The following is a 15960-nucleotide window of genomic DNA, read 5'->3' on the forward strand; positions in this document are numbered from 1 at the left end:
CTTGATGATGTGGAACTTTATAATATTCAATGTACCTCTGTGACGAGGATCAGAACAGCTCCCACAACTGTAAGAATTTCTCCTGCTAAACGAGCAAAGTCTTCAGCTGAAACATAAGCTTCCTGGAAAAAAAATGTACATAGCAGAACAAAATTTTTTTAGCCACCTGCTCGCACATGTTTTGCTTATAGCTTTACAAAGGGCTCAGGCCCAAAACATTGGTTATATCCCTATCGATGCTGTGTAACCTTGTACTATATTATTCTGCATTTGCCTCAGCACTATTGATGCTCTCTGCTTACTGGATTAAATGTAGTCTGTAGAATTAGTCGTAGTTATTTTACCTTTTTTTTAGCATTAATTTTTCTAGTTCATTTTTAAAATGTTTTCCCAATGGAATTTTGATGAAATTAATTTCATGTTGGAGATCAAACATGGACAGTAAATGGATATTCATTAAACAATAACATTAATTAAGAGAATTCTATAATAATGCAATTAATGGTGCAAGGTTTGTACATTTTTCAGATAAAATTTGTAAAAAGAATGATGTGTGACGAGACAGACCACTATTATCATGCACAATACCTAATTTGAAGTACAGTTCCAGGGAGTAAAAAAAAATAATCACTACAATCTTAGTATAAGAACTAAATGTGTGAAATAAATGCAATGCACCCATAACTTATTTGTGCACACTACTGCATGAAAATGCCAGTGAAGCAATATGGATACCTTAGGGAGTGTGGTGATATGTATATATGACACTGTATGGGTAGATGGCCAGCCCACTGATGACTCGCTCCCTAGAAACTCCTCCCCCTGTGGCCCAGCCACAAGGTCGACCTTCCTTCCCCTGTCCTTCATTTGAGCACATGGAATCGGGCCAGCTACAATCTAAAGTGTTTTAAAGCCTATTGTCTCTCACTCACTGTCTTTGGAGTCATTGCTAAAGCGTATCAGGGAGGCAGGACAATTTGTAATAGGGAAAAGCAAAAGAACAGAATTAAACAAATACTGTACTTTGAATCTGTCTTCATGGAAGAGGATGCAAAATAGTTCCCAGAGATACCATTTCCTTCTCAGGTTGAAACTATTGGCACTTCACAGGGATCAATACTTAGGCCACAATTATTCGGCATCAACAATTAAACTAAAAAATTAAATGCAGCATTTCTAAGTTTTCTGATGATCCAAAACCAAGTGGTACATTGGTAGTGTTAAGACATAGCTGATGTAGTACCACATGGAAAGTTGTTGTGAAACTACATTTCAGAAAAGAACTAAAAAAGCAGGTTTTTTTTTAAAAAAGTGGGTGAGAATCTGCAAAATGTTGATGTTCAAAGGGTCTGGGTATTCTCTGAAAGTTAAATGGACAAGTGCAGCACAATTAGGAAACAAAAGACAGTATGGTCTTTATTGGAGTAAAAACACAGAAATACTAGAGGAACTCAGCAGGTCTTGCAGTGTCCATTGGACATTAAACTGATGTTTCAGGCCTGAGCCATTCTTCAAGGTACGAGCAAAAAGCAGAAAGATGCTGGAATAAAAAAGCTGGGGAGAAGAGGAAAGGGCAGGTGGAGTGTGAGGGAGAATATAGGTAAACAGAAAAGAAGTACTAATTGGATTGGACAGGAAGGATGAGAATTGATTAGGGATGGGGGTGGCTCTGTGAATGCAGAGCTGAAGGAAAGGAGACAAAGGAAAAAAGAGCCAGAACTAGAGGAAAGAAGAAATAGGAATAGGGAAAGGGGAGAGACGGGAGTGTTGGGGGTGGGGATGGCAATTAAAAACTGAAGGTCGATGTTAATGCCATCTGGTTGGAGGGTGACTGGACAGAATAAGAAGTGTTGTTCCTCTAATTAGCAGAGTTTCAGTTTGGCAGTGCATGAGACCATGGACATGTTGGGATGGGAATGGGACAAGGATTTGAAATGGATTGCCACTGGGAGATCCTCACTATTACAGCAGAGCAAAGGTGCCATGCAAACCGATCCCTCAGTTTGAGTCCAGTCTCTTCAATGCAGAGAAAGCCACAACAGGAGCGTCAGATGCAGCATCACAAGTAAATTAATTATTCACTTGGAAGGACTATTTGGGGCCCAAATTGTTGTGAAGAAGGAAGTCACCCGCTTCGCTTGTGACTACCCTTGTGACTACAAGAAAGGCTACACTTGAAAAATCTGTCCATGGTACCATCCTCTGCCAGACTGAGACCACCCACAATCTGGAGGAACAACACCTTATATTCTGTCTAAGCACCCTCCAACCAGATGACATTAGAATCAACTTCTCCAGTTTCTGTTCACCCCCTCTCCACCCCACCATCTCTTCCCTTCTTCCTATTTCTCCTTTCCTCTAGCTCGGTCTATCTCTCTTTCCCTTTCACCTTTCCTCTCGATCTACATTCACAGAGCCAACTCCTCCTCCAATTAATTCTCACCTTTCCTCTCCTGTCTTATCCATATCCAATTATCACCTTTGTTTCCCTTTCCCTCCCTTCTCCTCTAGCCTTTTTACTCAAGACACCTGCCTGCTTTTTGCTCAGACCTTGAAGAATGGTTCAGGTCTGAAACATTGGTTGTATATCTTTACCTCCTATGGACGCTGCAGGGTTCCTCCAGCATTTCTATGGTTTTGTGTTTCACTTGGTCTTTACCGCAGGTGATTTGAGTTTATGAGTGAGTAATTGTGCTGCACTTGTCCATTTAACTTTCAGAGACACCAACATATAGGGCCTTGGTGAGACAACACTTGGGTACTATAGATACTGTTGATATCCTTAACTTTAAATATACTTGCTGCAGAGGAAATTCAGTGAGAATTCACTAAGCAGATTCCTTGGATTGTTGGTCTATTATATGGGTGCAGATGAGAGTTGTCTAGGCCTGTATTCTAGTTTAGAGAACAAAAATGAGAGATAACTTTATTAAAGTGTACACATTTTTACAGGGCTCAACTTGGAAACACCAGGGAGGATGCTGTTTCAAGCTGAGGAGTCTGGACTGAGAACTGGACTGACCATTTATTTTAATCCAGAGAAACCAGTAGTTATCACTTGTGTCCAGAAGTCAAGTATTTTGAATTGAAATGTTATGAAATTTCTAAGCTCAAGTGGTTGCATTTGGGGTGATGTGGGCAGATGAGCCAGAAGACCCTATTACCATGCTGTATCTCTAAATTCAATTAAAAACTAAATTAAAGATTCATGAAGTTTTAGAAATTGCCCACAAGGGCTGTGGAGAGTTAATAATTGGTCACAATCACAACAGAGTTCACTCAAAATTAGATAGGAGGCAAATCAAGTGAAATGGGAATAGTACAGCAAATTGGACATCAATGATCTTCTTAAATGACAGAACTGCCTAAAGAGAGTCTAATAGTTTATTCCCACTCTTATTTCCTATGCTCATGTTCTCAGTTCCTGTGGCACAACATCATGAACATTTCCATCCCACCCACCACACACTTCCCATTCAAATAATTCTTACTGAATAAGATTAAATATCTGGCTAATATTTGTCATTCCATTACGTAGATCACCTGGCCTTTTTATTATTGATGTTTATAGGAGAATAATTCATTGGGTGCAAAGGCACTAAATAAATCTCAATTTTTTATCATTTATTTTAAACAGAGAGGAAACTTAATTATTTGTCTGTTAAATTCATTAATAAATGCTGGAAAAGAGTAGATAACAGATGTCAGATCCAAATTGGTGAATTTATTGAATGAAAAGATTTAGAAATATCACCCAACCAGTAGCCAACACATAGTATTTGTGTGCTTGATATTTGTATTTAGCTATCAGTGGGTATTTCTGAGTTTCTCAGAATTAAATGGGAGGAAAGATTAGTTCTAAAGCACTAAGTCAGTTTGCAGGAACTAAACCCCAATTAGTGCCAGCATGCCAGGCAGAGGCTTAAGTCTAGGAAGTGGGTGGTTTAATTTCCCCAAGAGACCTATCAATCAGTTTCATGCTCCAATTCATGCACTGCATCACAAACTCCTGATTGTAAACCAGTTACATGTTCTTTTACAACCCTCCCACTGAACAAACCTTCCCCCAATTAGTTAAATCATGTGTAGTCTCTGCATTCTTAACCACTGGATTTCTGCAGTCAATTATCACCCCAATAAACCACGTGTCCAGCTGCATCTCACCAAACATTAAAGACCTACCTCAACCTTGTGGGCAACATCCATAGCTGCTGAATAGATCTGTTACCTCCTTGCAATCTGCCTTAATTGTGACAATATTCATCTTGATGTAATATTGGCATTTTGTGTTAGTCTTTTTCAGTAGGAACACCCAATACCAATATACCCAGCCCACCAAAATATTTTTGTTATTTCATCATCTGTCTTTATCATGTTTATTCTTCTGTGGCTCCATTCTGATTTTAATGATCAATTTGTTATTCTCACATCTGGAAAATACTTTTATCATTTTATGCTTTTATCTTTTATTATTTTCATCTAATATTTCCTTATCTTTCAGCTATAATGGCTTTCCTTTCCTTGTCCTTTACTGTTATTCACTTTGCATTTGCCTTTTTCCATTGAAATACCTTGAACACCAATTCTTCATAGAAAGAAAATATTCGTCATTTTTGCATCATTTCTCTCAATAATAAATTGTCTGCTAAAAACGTGTTTATGTTCTTCTGTTCTCTCCTTTATTTTTCCTAATGGGTGGACATTACTAGATCATTCCAACATCCCCTCATCTTTTTCAAAGTTCACACAATCAGCACCATTCTCACTGAAACCTACTTATCAGTGCATCAGAAATAAGGATTTATTTTTGGCCTTTGCTAACTGCCTTTTAATATCCAATCTTCCCATTTAAAGTCAAGGCCCCGCAATTTTCTCAAATTTATACTGGAAACAAGATTAGATGCTTTCCTCGTCAACACTTTCATTTATCCTTGCTTTGTCGATCTTATAGAATTAGCCAAATATGATGTAGACTCCTGAAACCCACATTGACCATTTCCAATAAATCAACACAATTTTATGGACAAAAGTATTTTGCCAGAAGTTATGGTGTTATGTAATGACATTTTTAAAATTAACATAGTGGGGCCCTTTTGCCTTTTGAGTATATAAATCGTCCTTCTACTACTCTCTCACTAGATTACTTTTTTTTCTCTTGGTCCTGTGCATCTATTTCTAGGATTCTCTTTGTCTGAAAAGTCTTCACCTCCTGTGAAAAGAATTTACGTAGCAATATCATTTTCAGATTGAAAATATTATTTCAGTCTCTTTCCAACCACAGGGCCAAAAACAGAGAAACAGTCAATGAATATAACAGTAAAAACTCCATAAAATCATACTATATCTTTAGTAAAATCATATTGTTTTCTGTCATCTAGAATCACTAAATATTTTGACATTTGTACCAATTAATTAACTTGCCAGATCATTGATAAGTATAAAGAAGAAAATTTAATGGTGATTCAATATAATTTTGTCCTGTTAACACAGAATCACTTTCTTGGGAAGTGTTTAGAAATCAGGAATTGCAGTGATTGTATTAGTAGTTTCCATATGTCAACAACAAAGCCAATATTTTCCAATTTTTGTTTTTTTAAAAGACATTTTATCCTCTGACACATGGAACATGACAGCCAGAAATATGATTGTTGGGATTTCACCCTCGAACAGGCTCACCTAAACCTCTCCCCTCCAACTACAGGAAGCAATTGAGCACAGGGGTGGTTTGAGGAGTCACTATAATAATGACAAATTTAGGCCCATTTACTGAAAGATGGTTCCAAAAGTGGAAAGTTAAAACAGAATCCCAGTTATTTTATAATCAAAGTGAGTCACAATTCCAACCAGAATATGTAAATAAAGAAAGTGAAAGTACATTAAACAAGAGGGAAGTACATTTAAGCAATTAGACAATAGACAATAGGTGCTGGAGTGGCCAAATGGCCCATCGAACCAGCACCACCATTTTTCAGATCATGGCTGATCATTCTCCGTTAGTAACTATTCCCTGCCTTATCCCCATAACCCTCAACTCCTCTGTCCACAAGAGCCTTATCTAACTCTCTTTCGAACATATCCAGTGCATCTGCCCCCACCACCCTTTGCGGCAAAGCATTCCACAGATCCACACTTCTCTGGGTAAAAAAATTTCTCATCACTGTCCTAAAGGGCCTTCCTTGTATTCTTAAACTATGCACTCTAGTCCTAGTCTCTCCCAACATTGGGAACTTGTAATCCGAATTCACCCTGTCTAACCCCTTGATAATCTTATATACCTCAATCATGTCTCCCCTCATCCTTCTAAAGTCTATCGCATATAAGCCCAGTCTTTCCAACCTTTCAGCGTATGTCAATCCTGCCATCCAGAAACCAACCTTGAAAATCTGCGCTGCACTCCCTCTATAGCAAGTATGTCCTTTCTAAAATTTGGGGACCAGAACTGAGATTCAACAAAATCAGGGAAAACAAAGAAAAACAAAAGATAATTGAACAATTAGAAATGTGAAGAAGTATTAGGAAACACAGTAGGATTTAACTTTGCTCTGTGGTGAAGAGATAGGCATCAATAGCAGATCATTTCAGATCTCAGAAATATAATTTTGGGGATTTAAAAAAAAAACCCCATTACACTATCACAATCAGATTCTAACTTAGCAATGAAAAAAAAGCATTAAAGATTAGGAATGAAAAGGGGAAAATGATGTATTAGACAAAGTAGTGTGGTAAAATTTACTGGAAAAACCTTCATGGACACCAAACCAGTGTCACTGAAAAAGAGATTTTGCTATATTTTTGAAAAAAAAAGAAAACGGAACATACTATATTATGACCTTAACCCCAAAAAATTGTGCTCTACTGGTGATAATTTTATAAAATCGTATTCCCAAATTTACCTTCACCATCCTGAAGAATTTTTTTTCTGTGAATTACTCCCTTTGTCAAACAATATTTCCACAAAGGTTCCTGAAACTAACAATCTCGATGTTAATTTGCATAGGCATTCTTAATCTCTAAATTGTATGGTTTTTAAGTTAATAGTAGCTTTGTAATTTCACATAATTAGTTCCCCACAAATGCTATGCCAATAATTGAGCTCTTTAATTTTATTAACCTAGATAAGTATAATGGTAAACATGGAATAAAGGCCAAAAGGCTGATTTCTGTGCTGTAGGAAGCAATAAAATGCAGTTATTTAAAAACAGTGAAGGCTGAGAAACCATCCTTCATACATAATTGTGCAGATAATACATGCTGCTTTTTTTGCCCTTACGTTCAGTGGTTTTGGAACCATAATGGTGATGTTGTCCCCATCAGGCCCAGCCGGTGCTAGAGGACGATACACGCAACAGACAGTAAAAATGATTGTGTACAAAAAGTAAAGTGCAGTCCACAATAAGAAATATTTGAATCCATAATTAGTCCACTTATGATGTAGCACTTCCTTCACTGGGGTTATTTTTAATAGCTTCCGGGCCTTTAAGAACAACAAAAAAAGTTACCATTACTAGTTGCGTTTTCATTAAGTACTTTTGATTTTGATTTGCTCAAATTCACAGAATGCACAATAAATACCAAACATCGAATTTTGCATTTATGTAACATCTTGAGAATAGAAAAAAAAATTCCAAACAGGTTCTCAGCGAAGGAAAACCATGAGCATAAATGCAAGGGGGAAATGGAGTGTTAGAAGACAAACAAAACATGGGGAGGAGGATGCAGCAAGGTAGAGATAGGGAGTGCATAAAGGCAAAGCATTGGAATCAGTAAGATTTAATAAAAAGCTAGTGCCAGTTAGCAGAGATTGAAATAATAGGAAGTTTTGACGGAGAAAGCGATAGAAGAAAATATTCAATGACCTGACATTTATGAAAGACGCAGTGTGCGTGGCCATTTCATTGATGAAAATCAACCTTGGACATGGTAACAGAAGTGTGATCTGGTGCTGTAAGAGATAGTTAAAGATGTGCAGTTAATAATAATTTATAGCATTTAGCTGTATTTGAGATTGGATCTCAGCTTGGACTCAAAGGTGAAAGACCCATTTGTTGATTTTGTGCAATTCTCCAGAATTCATAATTAAAATCTGAAAAGGAGTATTTTACACTCAAGCATTTTCACAGGTTTATGTCCAGATAAAGGCTTAGTAGAATGAGTAATGAGAGCTTATCATCAGGTACATGAGTGCAAAGTACAGACAAACTGGAATTCTCTTACTCACTGCAGTCAGGCAGAGCACGAGATACACCAACTACAGTAGTATACACTAAATTATCACATTAAGGCAGAAAAAGAGGCAAAAAGGAAAGTAATTGACTTTTACACTTTTTAATGAAAAAAAAATGAACACCAAAATGAAATTGTATCATAAAACATTGTACATGCAGGGGAAAAAAAAAACAGATTTGCTCAGTCCTTAAATTATGTCAAGACAACTTTAGAACAAGATGGAAATGTTAATAATCCTGGTGAAACATAGCTTTAAAATTTAATGCCTCTGCAACCGTGCTCAAGTTCCAGACAGAAGTAATAAGCCATTTCTGGAGAAGACCAATAAAAGTTGATAAAGGGAAATGGCAAGATTAATCCATCAAAACAGCTGGTAGGAAACCAGACAACTCCATGAATAGATCTCACTAAAGCCCATTCTAAATAATCATAGGATCTCAAAGGCTGGAAATGAGTTCATATCAGGTTCCTGGGGCCTCACTTGGAATCCTCTACAATTTTCCAGTCAAAAGATTGACTATCAGTCATTACTCAGCCTTGAGACTCTTGTTAAAAAAATGATTAGTATTAATTCATCAATCCTCATAGTTTTCAATATCTAACAGGCAATGAAAGTAAAATGAGAACTTCTAAAGTGAGCTACAGGACATAAGGCATCTAACAATTTGGGTTTTTTACAAAGCATCAGGAAAAAAAAAAAAAAATCGGGGGGGTGGGAAATGGTGTAGGGGAGAAGGAAGTCTTGAGGACTTCACTTCTAACTTATTTATATGGTCTTTGAATCCTCACAACAGTTGTGCAGAGATCTGCAATGTTCTATGGCTGTGAACAACCAACCAATACTGATAGTTTTCAATTTCCTCTGTCCTTGCTCCCTTTCACCTCTGCAACCTGTAGTAAACCTTCAATCTTTTAATATAATTTTTAGGCATACAGCACAGTAACAGGGCCATCTGTCATACCTATGTTTCTTTAACACTGGTCAACTTAACTTGCATAAATTAAACCAACCTACATTGGCTCCAACTACTCCAATACTCTCTGCCTGTTCTAAATGCAACATATACTTTGACTATCTTTTGGTTGCTTGGGTAATCACAGAAATAATAACATATTTGGCGAAACAGAAGACTAGCCCATTGTAGGCATTATAGTTGAGAAGGAACCTATTCCAACCTTATTCCACCTCCTATCATCAATTTCATAGCTCTGGTGGTCATAGTTCATTGAGGAGTATTTCAAAGTGATGAGGGTTTCTGTTTCTATTGCCCCCTTGGGTAATGTTCAAAGCATTTACCATCATCTGGTTGAAAAAAATCCTTATTTTCCTCGATATTTCCTTATGTGCCTTTGTGTAACATAATATTGATCATATTCCTGTGAAATGAGGATAATGTGTTATTGTAATCTCAGCACAAACTTAGCATTTGACTGTCACTCACCTCCTTCTTCTTGCTTGAGCACAAGATGTCAAGGACAGAAAGTTCATCACCCCAGGTATCAATCCCAGTAAGATCATACAAAGTGGATGATACAGGTCCAAATGCCCAATATATCTGCTTTCTCTTCTGCATGAAATGACTAAACATCTGTTAGAGAAGCATACAATAAAATCCATCCTGATTCAAACAATTAGCAATATCAAATTATAATGTTACATTGAAAGAAAATTACACCACCAGACATGCAGCTCATATAGGGGATGGAAGTTCAGTACAAACATTGAACAAACTATTTTCAAGATTATCCATAAGATTGTGTCACAAATTTTAATAGCATACAAATGCAGCAAAACCCCCATTGTCCAGAATTCAAGCAACCGGCAAAAAAAAAATTGAGGAAAATACAGTTTAAAAATTATAATAAATATGAATGAAATAATAGGTACTGTACAACATACGCAAGTTTAAAATTGTACAAGTAAATGGTCTCTGAAGTAACACATAAACATTTGGTCAAGATGGAAACAAATATTCAGCCAGCAGATTGCCTTATAGCAGCTGTTCAAATAAAGTTGTGAGAAATAGCAATGGTGTCACCCAGGATGCCACTCACTGTTGGAGTGACTTTCTGAAAATGCCTCCTTATCCCTGCTTAGTAAGAGTTGCCCTGGTGAGGGGCTTTATCTGTAAACTTTGGGAAGGGGAAAGGGGTGTTAATTATCTATAATATTGTTGTTCATCTTTCGGGTGGCTCCGTGGCAGGGGAGGAACCTGCAGATGCAGCAACAGTTAAATGTTTTCAAAGAACGTGACTGAAAATAAAGTAAAATGATTTAAGGTTTATATATCCTTGTAAGTGAAGTTTGCTCAGTGCAAGTACAGTATAGTATTTTTATCTTTTAAACTATTCTTAATGCAAGTATATTAGGCATTGTAAGAGTAAGTCTCAAGCAGCCAGAAAATACATTTATCTGGCATCTACATTGATGCCAAGAGCTGCCAGTTATCAAGGGTTTTACATTAAATGGAAATACATTGATTTGCATGAGAGATAAATTGTCTATGAATACAAATGACCACAATCACCCCTGTTCTAATAAACAAAACGAGGGATGTCCGCTTTCTCAAATATTTGCAAAACATTTAGCTCTCAATTTCACTACAAGTCTAGTCAAGCCAAGTCAAATTTACTGTCATTTGTATGCACAACCCGATTAAACAGCGTCCTCCGGTCCTTGGTGCAAAACACAACCAGACATAGTACTCATACAGACAAACAATACATATGTAGGACAAGTATTTCATCTATACAAATAATAAATAAATATTGTTTTATGAATATGAGAGTCTCGGATGGTTAGCGTGAGCAGTTCCTTTAGTCGTTTAGCATTCTCACCTTGCTGTGTCTTTTGCCAGCTGTTGTGTGCACATTACATGTAAGCATCATTTGAGCTTTGAATGTCAGGGAAATGCACTCCAGCTGGCAAGAAGCAAACCAATTTAAATGTGAACCGTCTTTTGATTGGGGAATTAGCAGATTAAAAGGAGCCTGCTCGGGGTTTAGAATAAGTTTCAAGGGCAAATGTGGTGGCAACCTAGGCTGGAGAAAGAAATGTGGCTTGCTCTATTTACCAATACCATCATCAATTTGCAGGAGCAAAGATCACTTGCACGTAAGCATCAGTTCCTCATTCCACTTTACAAGGCAATGCCAAGAAATGAACTCCAGTAAATTCAAAAAAGATTTTTATTTTGCTTAGACATTCCTAGACAAGGCCAGCACGGTTAGCGCAATGCCTTCACAGCGCCAGCAATTGGAACCAGGGTTCAAACCCTGCGCTGTCTGTAAGGAGTTTGTATGTTCTCCCCATGTCTGCATTGGTTTTATCCTGGAGCTCCAGTTTCCTCCAACCATTCAAAATGTGCCAGGGGTGGTAGGTTAATTGGGTGTAATTGGCCAGCATAAGCCCATGGACCGAAATGGCCTGTTACCATGCTATATGTCTAAATTTTAAAAATTCTACCCTGGACATAACAATAAATATGCTTTATAGGACCAAGAACATTACAGCACAGTATAGGCCCTTCAGCGCACATTGCTATGCCGACCTATGTAAACCTATTCCATAACGATCTAATCCTTCCCTACCTTATGCTCATAACCCTGTATTTTTCTTACATTCATGTGTCTATTTAAGAGTTCTTAAAAGGTCTCTAATGTACCAGCCTCCACCACCATCCCTGGCAATGTATTCCAGTCACCCACCACTCTGTGTGGAATAAAATACTTCTGCTGTCTCCCCTAAACTTTCTTCCACTCACTTTAAACAAATGACCTCTGGCATTTGCTATTGTCATCTCACAAAGAAGATGTTGGCAGTCCACCCTATCTATGCCTTTCATCATCTGATATACTGTGTCGGCACACATTTTTGTAGCGGTGAACCGGCTCCGCTTATTATGTGTGGTCAATGGAGCAGCCGTGGCAAAGATGGCGTCGTGGATCCTTCTCTTCCGGGCTTATGTCAGCGTGACGCGAGTTCTGCTACATAAGGAGCAGGCTCCAGATGGCCTTAAAGGCTACAGCGTGAACTTCAAAGTAAACTTGTTGTGCTTAACAAGTTCACTGTGCTTCCCACTGCACTCGCATGTACACACTACTACAATACCACTAACAAGTCATACTTTCTTACTCTAAAAAGAAACCCCAAGCTCAGTCAATCATGCTTCATAAGACGTGTTCTCCAACCCAAACAACATCCTGGTAAATTTCTGCACCCTCTCTAAGATTCCCACATCCTTCCAGTAATGAAGCAACCACAACGGAACACAATATTCCAAGTTTAGTCTAACCAGTTTTTAGAACTGCAGCTCTTGAACTCAATCTCCTAATTAAGGCTAGCACACCATGTGCTTTCTTAACTACCCTGTCAACTTATAACCATATAACTGTTTACGGCGTGGAAACAGGCCATGTCGGCCCTTCAAGTCCACGCCGGTTCACCTGAACAACTCCACTAGCTTCCCCCTCCTGCTCTCCGCCCATAACCCTCCAACCCCTCACATCCATGTATCTGCTGCAAATTTGAGGGAATCTGTAGACTTGGATCCCAAAATCCCCTTGTTCCACCACATTATTAAGAATATATTAGCATCAAGATGCACTGCTTACTAATCAGAGCCAGAACATAAATACTGATGCTGCCACTCAGGGCTACTAATTAGGAGTTAATTTTTCAGAAACTTTGTGGCCTAGTTTCCTTGTATGATAAACTCTGAATAGAGGACTTCAGAACTTGTATAATCCACAATTTCTTTACTGCTAAAGTGAATCTCTGCCCTTTGTAAGGTAAAAGAACGAGTGCCCTTCAACAGAGCAGAGGAACACAAGTAGGTCAATCAGTGTCTTGAGTCTAATCTGCTACTTAGTCAGATCTCATGTCCATTTACCCACTGTTTCATGTACCTTCTTACATTTTTGTTTAAAAATCAAAAGAAAATGTTTAAAATTTCGACTGATCCAATGTCCATAGCTTCTGGAATTAAATAAAATGACACATTTTCATTATCCTCTGGATAATGATAAACTAGGCAAGTTGACTAAATTGCAGAACAGACACAAGAGCTGAATGATCTGCTCTGTTAAAGGACAAGTTAATTCATTTGCCTTAAAAAGGGCAGGGATCAACTTTAGCAGCAAAATAATTCTGGATTATATGGGATAATGTGGCTGTCCTTTTCACATGAAAGAGTCTGCTGGTTGTTCATCAAAATAGTTTTTAATTATAAGCTGTCAAATATTAAGCAAACTAAAAAAGTTTGTAGGTGCACTCACAAAGTGTAATTAACCATTTACGATGCAGATATTTAAGTGTTTCATCCAACATTTTTTTAAAATTGACTATTCCTCAAATATTAGCATTTACAAGATGGCTTCCACATCTTGTGACAAATTATTTTTGAATACATATCCCCATTCTATGTGATAATAAACATTCAGTCAAAAGTAGCACAATTAAAGAAGGTAGAATTGTGTTAGCTTACTGCTACATCCCCTTCAAATGCCGACAACTTCATGGGAGTCAACCCATCTTTGTTGGTGATGTTCTCCAAATACTCAATTTTTTCCTTGGAAATGAGTGATGAAATAAAATTGTACATCCTGCAGGCCATGCTCTTATTCGGGTGCAGCACGAGCATATGGAAAACAGTGTTTCCTATTAAACAATGACAAAAAGAGATAAATAAGAAAATCTGCAGATGCAGGGGTCTCGTGCAGTATACAAAAGTGCTGGAGAAACTTAGCAGATCCTACAGTATCCCCGAAAAGTTAAAGGTGGTTGATCTTCGCTAATGGGCCCTGTGTGACCTGCTATGTTTCTCCAGCACTTTTGTGTACTAAAAAAAAACATGTCTAGGTTTAATGGATTAAAACATTTATTGAAAACATAAGCACATATCCAAATCCTTTGCTCCTTTAAAAGGATTCATATACATGGGACATAATGGTGAATTAAACATTAGAAAAATTGCCTTGCAGCAATAAAGCAAGGGTTTATTTTCCCTTCACTTCACTTCATAATGCCCTGAAATTGTCATCACTCTAAGACTGACAGCTATTTCTGACCTCTGCCCATGTAGTTAAAATGCAAATTCAGAACTTGCTACCAGTGACAGACTGCTTTGCAGCAAGTGCTTTTTGATCTTTGCAAAGTTCAGTAACACAGAATTAGTGCTTTGACGTGAACTCCAACTTTTTAATGCACTATTCTCATTGTAAGAAAAAATCACCGGGTGAAGCCCTGTGGAACACGATGCATTTCAGGATAACTTTCGGAATGCTGCGAAACTTAATTTTATCTATGTAATTATTCCGCGCAATCTTTCACAATTTAAAAAAATATACAATCATTTTCAAAAGCTATAGGTATTTCAACTTTATCACAATGTGCTTATTGGTATTTTTCTATTACAAAATGCTTAAAGATTTTTTAAGTGCTCTTTACTGCAAGAACTTTAAAATTTGATTGATTGCCCACCAGCTTGCCTGCCAAATGGTGGCTAGGTGTCATTGTTTCCCTTGAAGTGACATTTCACAGCAATCAGTGTCAGAGAGGAAGATTTCCATTGATCTTTCCGGGCACGTTTCTTTGAATTCGATGATAAATGATGTTCTTTCTCAGCTGACTGCAAGCTCAGAGTTTCTTAATTCAATTGGTAAATTACAACTTTCAAAACAGAAGCCTTAAAAGGTGCTTGTTAGTTTACCTGTGATTTTGGTGCAATTAACAATTAGGCATGGAAAAACACATTTTGGGAGACAACTGATATAGACTAGGACTGAAACTTGGAAGGAAAGATGGAAAAATAAACGGAGAATCGGGATTTTGTAAGCAGGCTTTGAATAATTACTTGATGCAAAATTCCTTGCGTAAATGTATTTTACTACTTAAATTTTTTTTTGCTTTTTATGGTACTCATTCTGTTCTGAATCCAGGATTTGTGACTGTATTTAATATTTTGATAAGTAATCTGAAAACTTTATTTCACCCTGGTGAAAGATCACCAAGTTGAGCCAGATCCCAATTATTTCAGTTGCAAAATGCATGAAAATTGCTGCATTCAAAGCTTCTATTCACTTGTTTTCAATATTGAAGACTAGAAATCACTCTCAGATAATGACATTCCTGATGTGGCATTGTGTCAGTGGGATTCTCTCAGGATAGGCCCTTTCAAATTCAGCACCAGATCAGACTCCTTTGATGCTAATGAAGATTAAGAGTCAAAAGGGTTGCCGATTCAATTTAATGTTCTTAATATTCCCTTTTTGAAATATTTTATGTAAGTTTAATTCTGCACATTCATCATTAATACAGTGCCTTCCATAAGATTTGGGAAAATGTTACTTTTTTTTTCATTTATTTGCCCCTGTGGTCTACATTTTTAAATTTGAAATCAAACAATTCACTTGTGAATAAAGTGCGTTTTGGTTTGACCATGACGAAATTACAGCACTCTTTATTCAAAGTCCCCTCATTTCAGGGCATCATAATATGTGGGACATAGCAATGGTAGGTGAATTAGTCATAGTTAGTACTTTGTGGCATATCCCTTCCATGCAATAACTGTTTGAAATTTGTGATTCTCTGGTATCTTCTCTGGTGATGCTCTGCCAGATCTCTACTGCAGCCATCTTCCACTCCTGCTTGTGTTTTGTCCCCTTAAGTTTTCTCTTCAGCAAATAAAAGCCATGCTCAATTAGATTTAGATCAGATGACTGACTTGGCCAATC

At 37.4% G+C, this 15960-nt stretch overlaps 1 protein-coding gene across 1 annotated transcript in view; it reads right to left on the reverse strand.

The window, feature by feature from the left end:
* The window catches only part of LOC138743584 (transient receptor potential cation channel subfamily V member 5-like), a 93665-nt gene that overhangs the window by 32973 nt on the left and 44732 nt on the right, over positions 1-15960 (reverse strand). Inside the window, exons 6-12 of the mRNA XM_069899100.1 lie at positions 13713-13885; positions 9669-9815; positions 7862-7942; positions 7271-7474; positions 6894-6969; positions 5145-5209; positions 36-122 (exon numbers count right to left, since the gene is read on the reverse strand). Of these exons, the coding sequence (XP_069755201.1) occupies positions 36-122; positions 5145-5209; positions 6894-6969; positions 7271-7474; positions 7862-7942; positions 9669-9815; positions 13713-13885 (833 nt within the window). The remainder of the gene's footprint in view (positions 1-35; positions 123-5144; positions 5210-6893; positions 6970-7270; positions 7475-7861; positions 7943-9668; positions 9816-13712; positions 13886-15960) is intronic.

The sequence above is a fragment of the Narcine bancroftii genome, chromosome 9 (assembly GCF_036971445.1).
Source record: "Narcine bancroftii isolate sNarBan1 chromosome 9, sNarBan1.hap1, whole genome shotgun sequence".
Taxonomy (NCBI): domain Eukaryota; kingdom Metazoa; phylum Chordata; class Chondrichthyes; order Torpediniformes; family Narcinidae; genus Narcine; species Narcine bancroftii.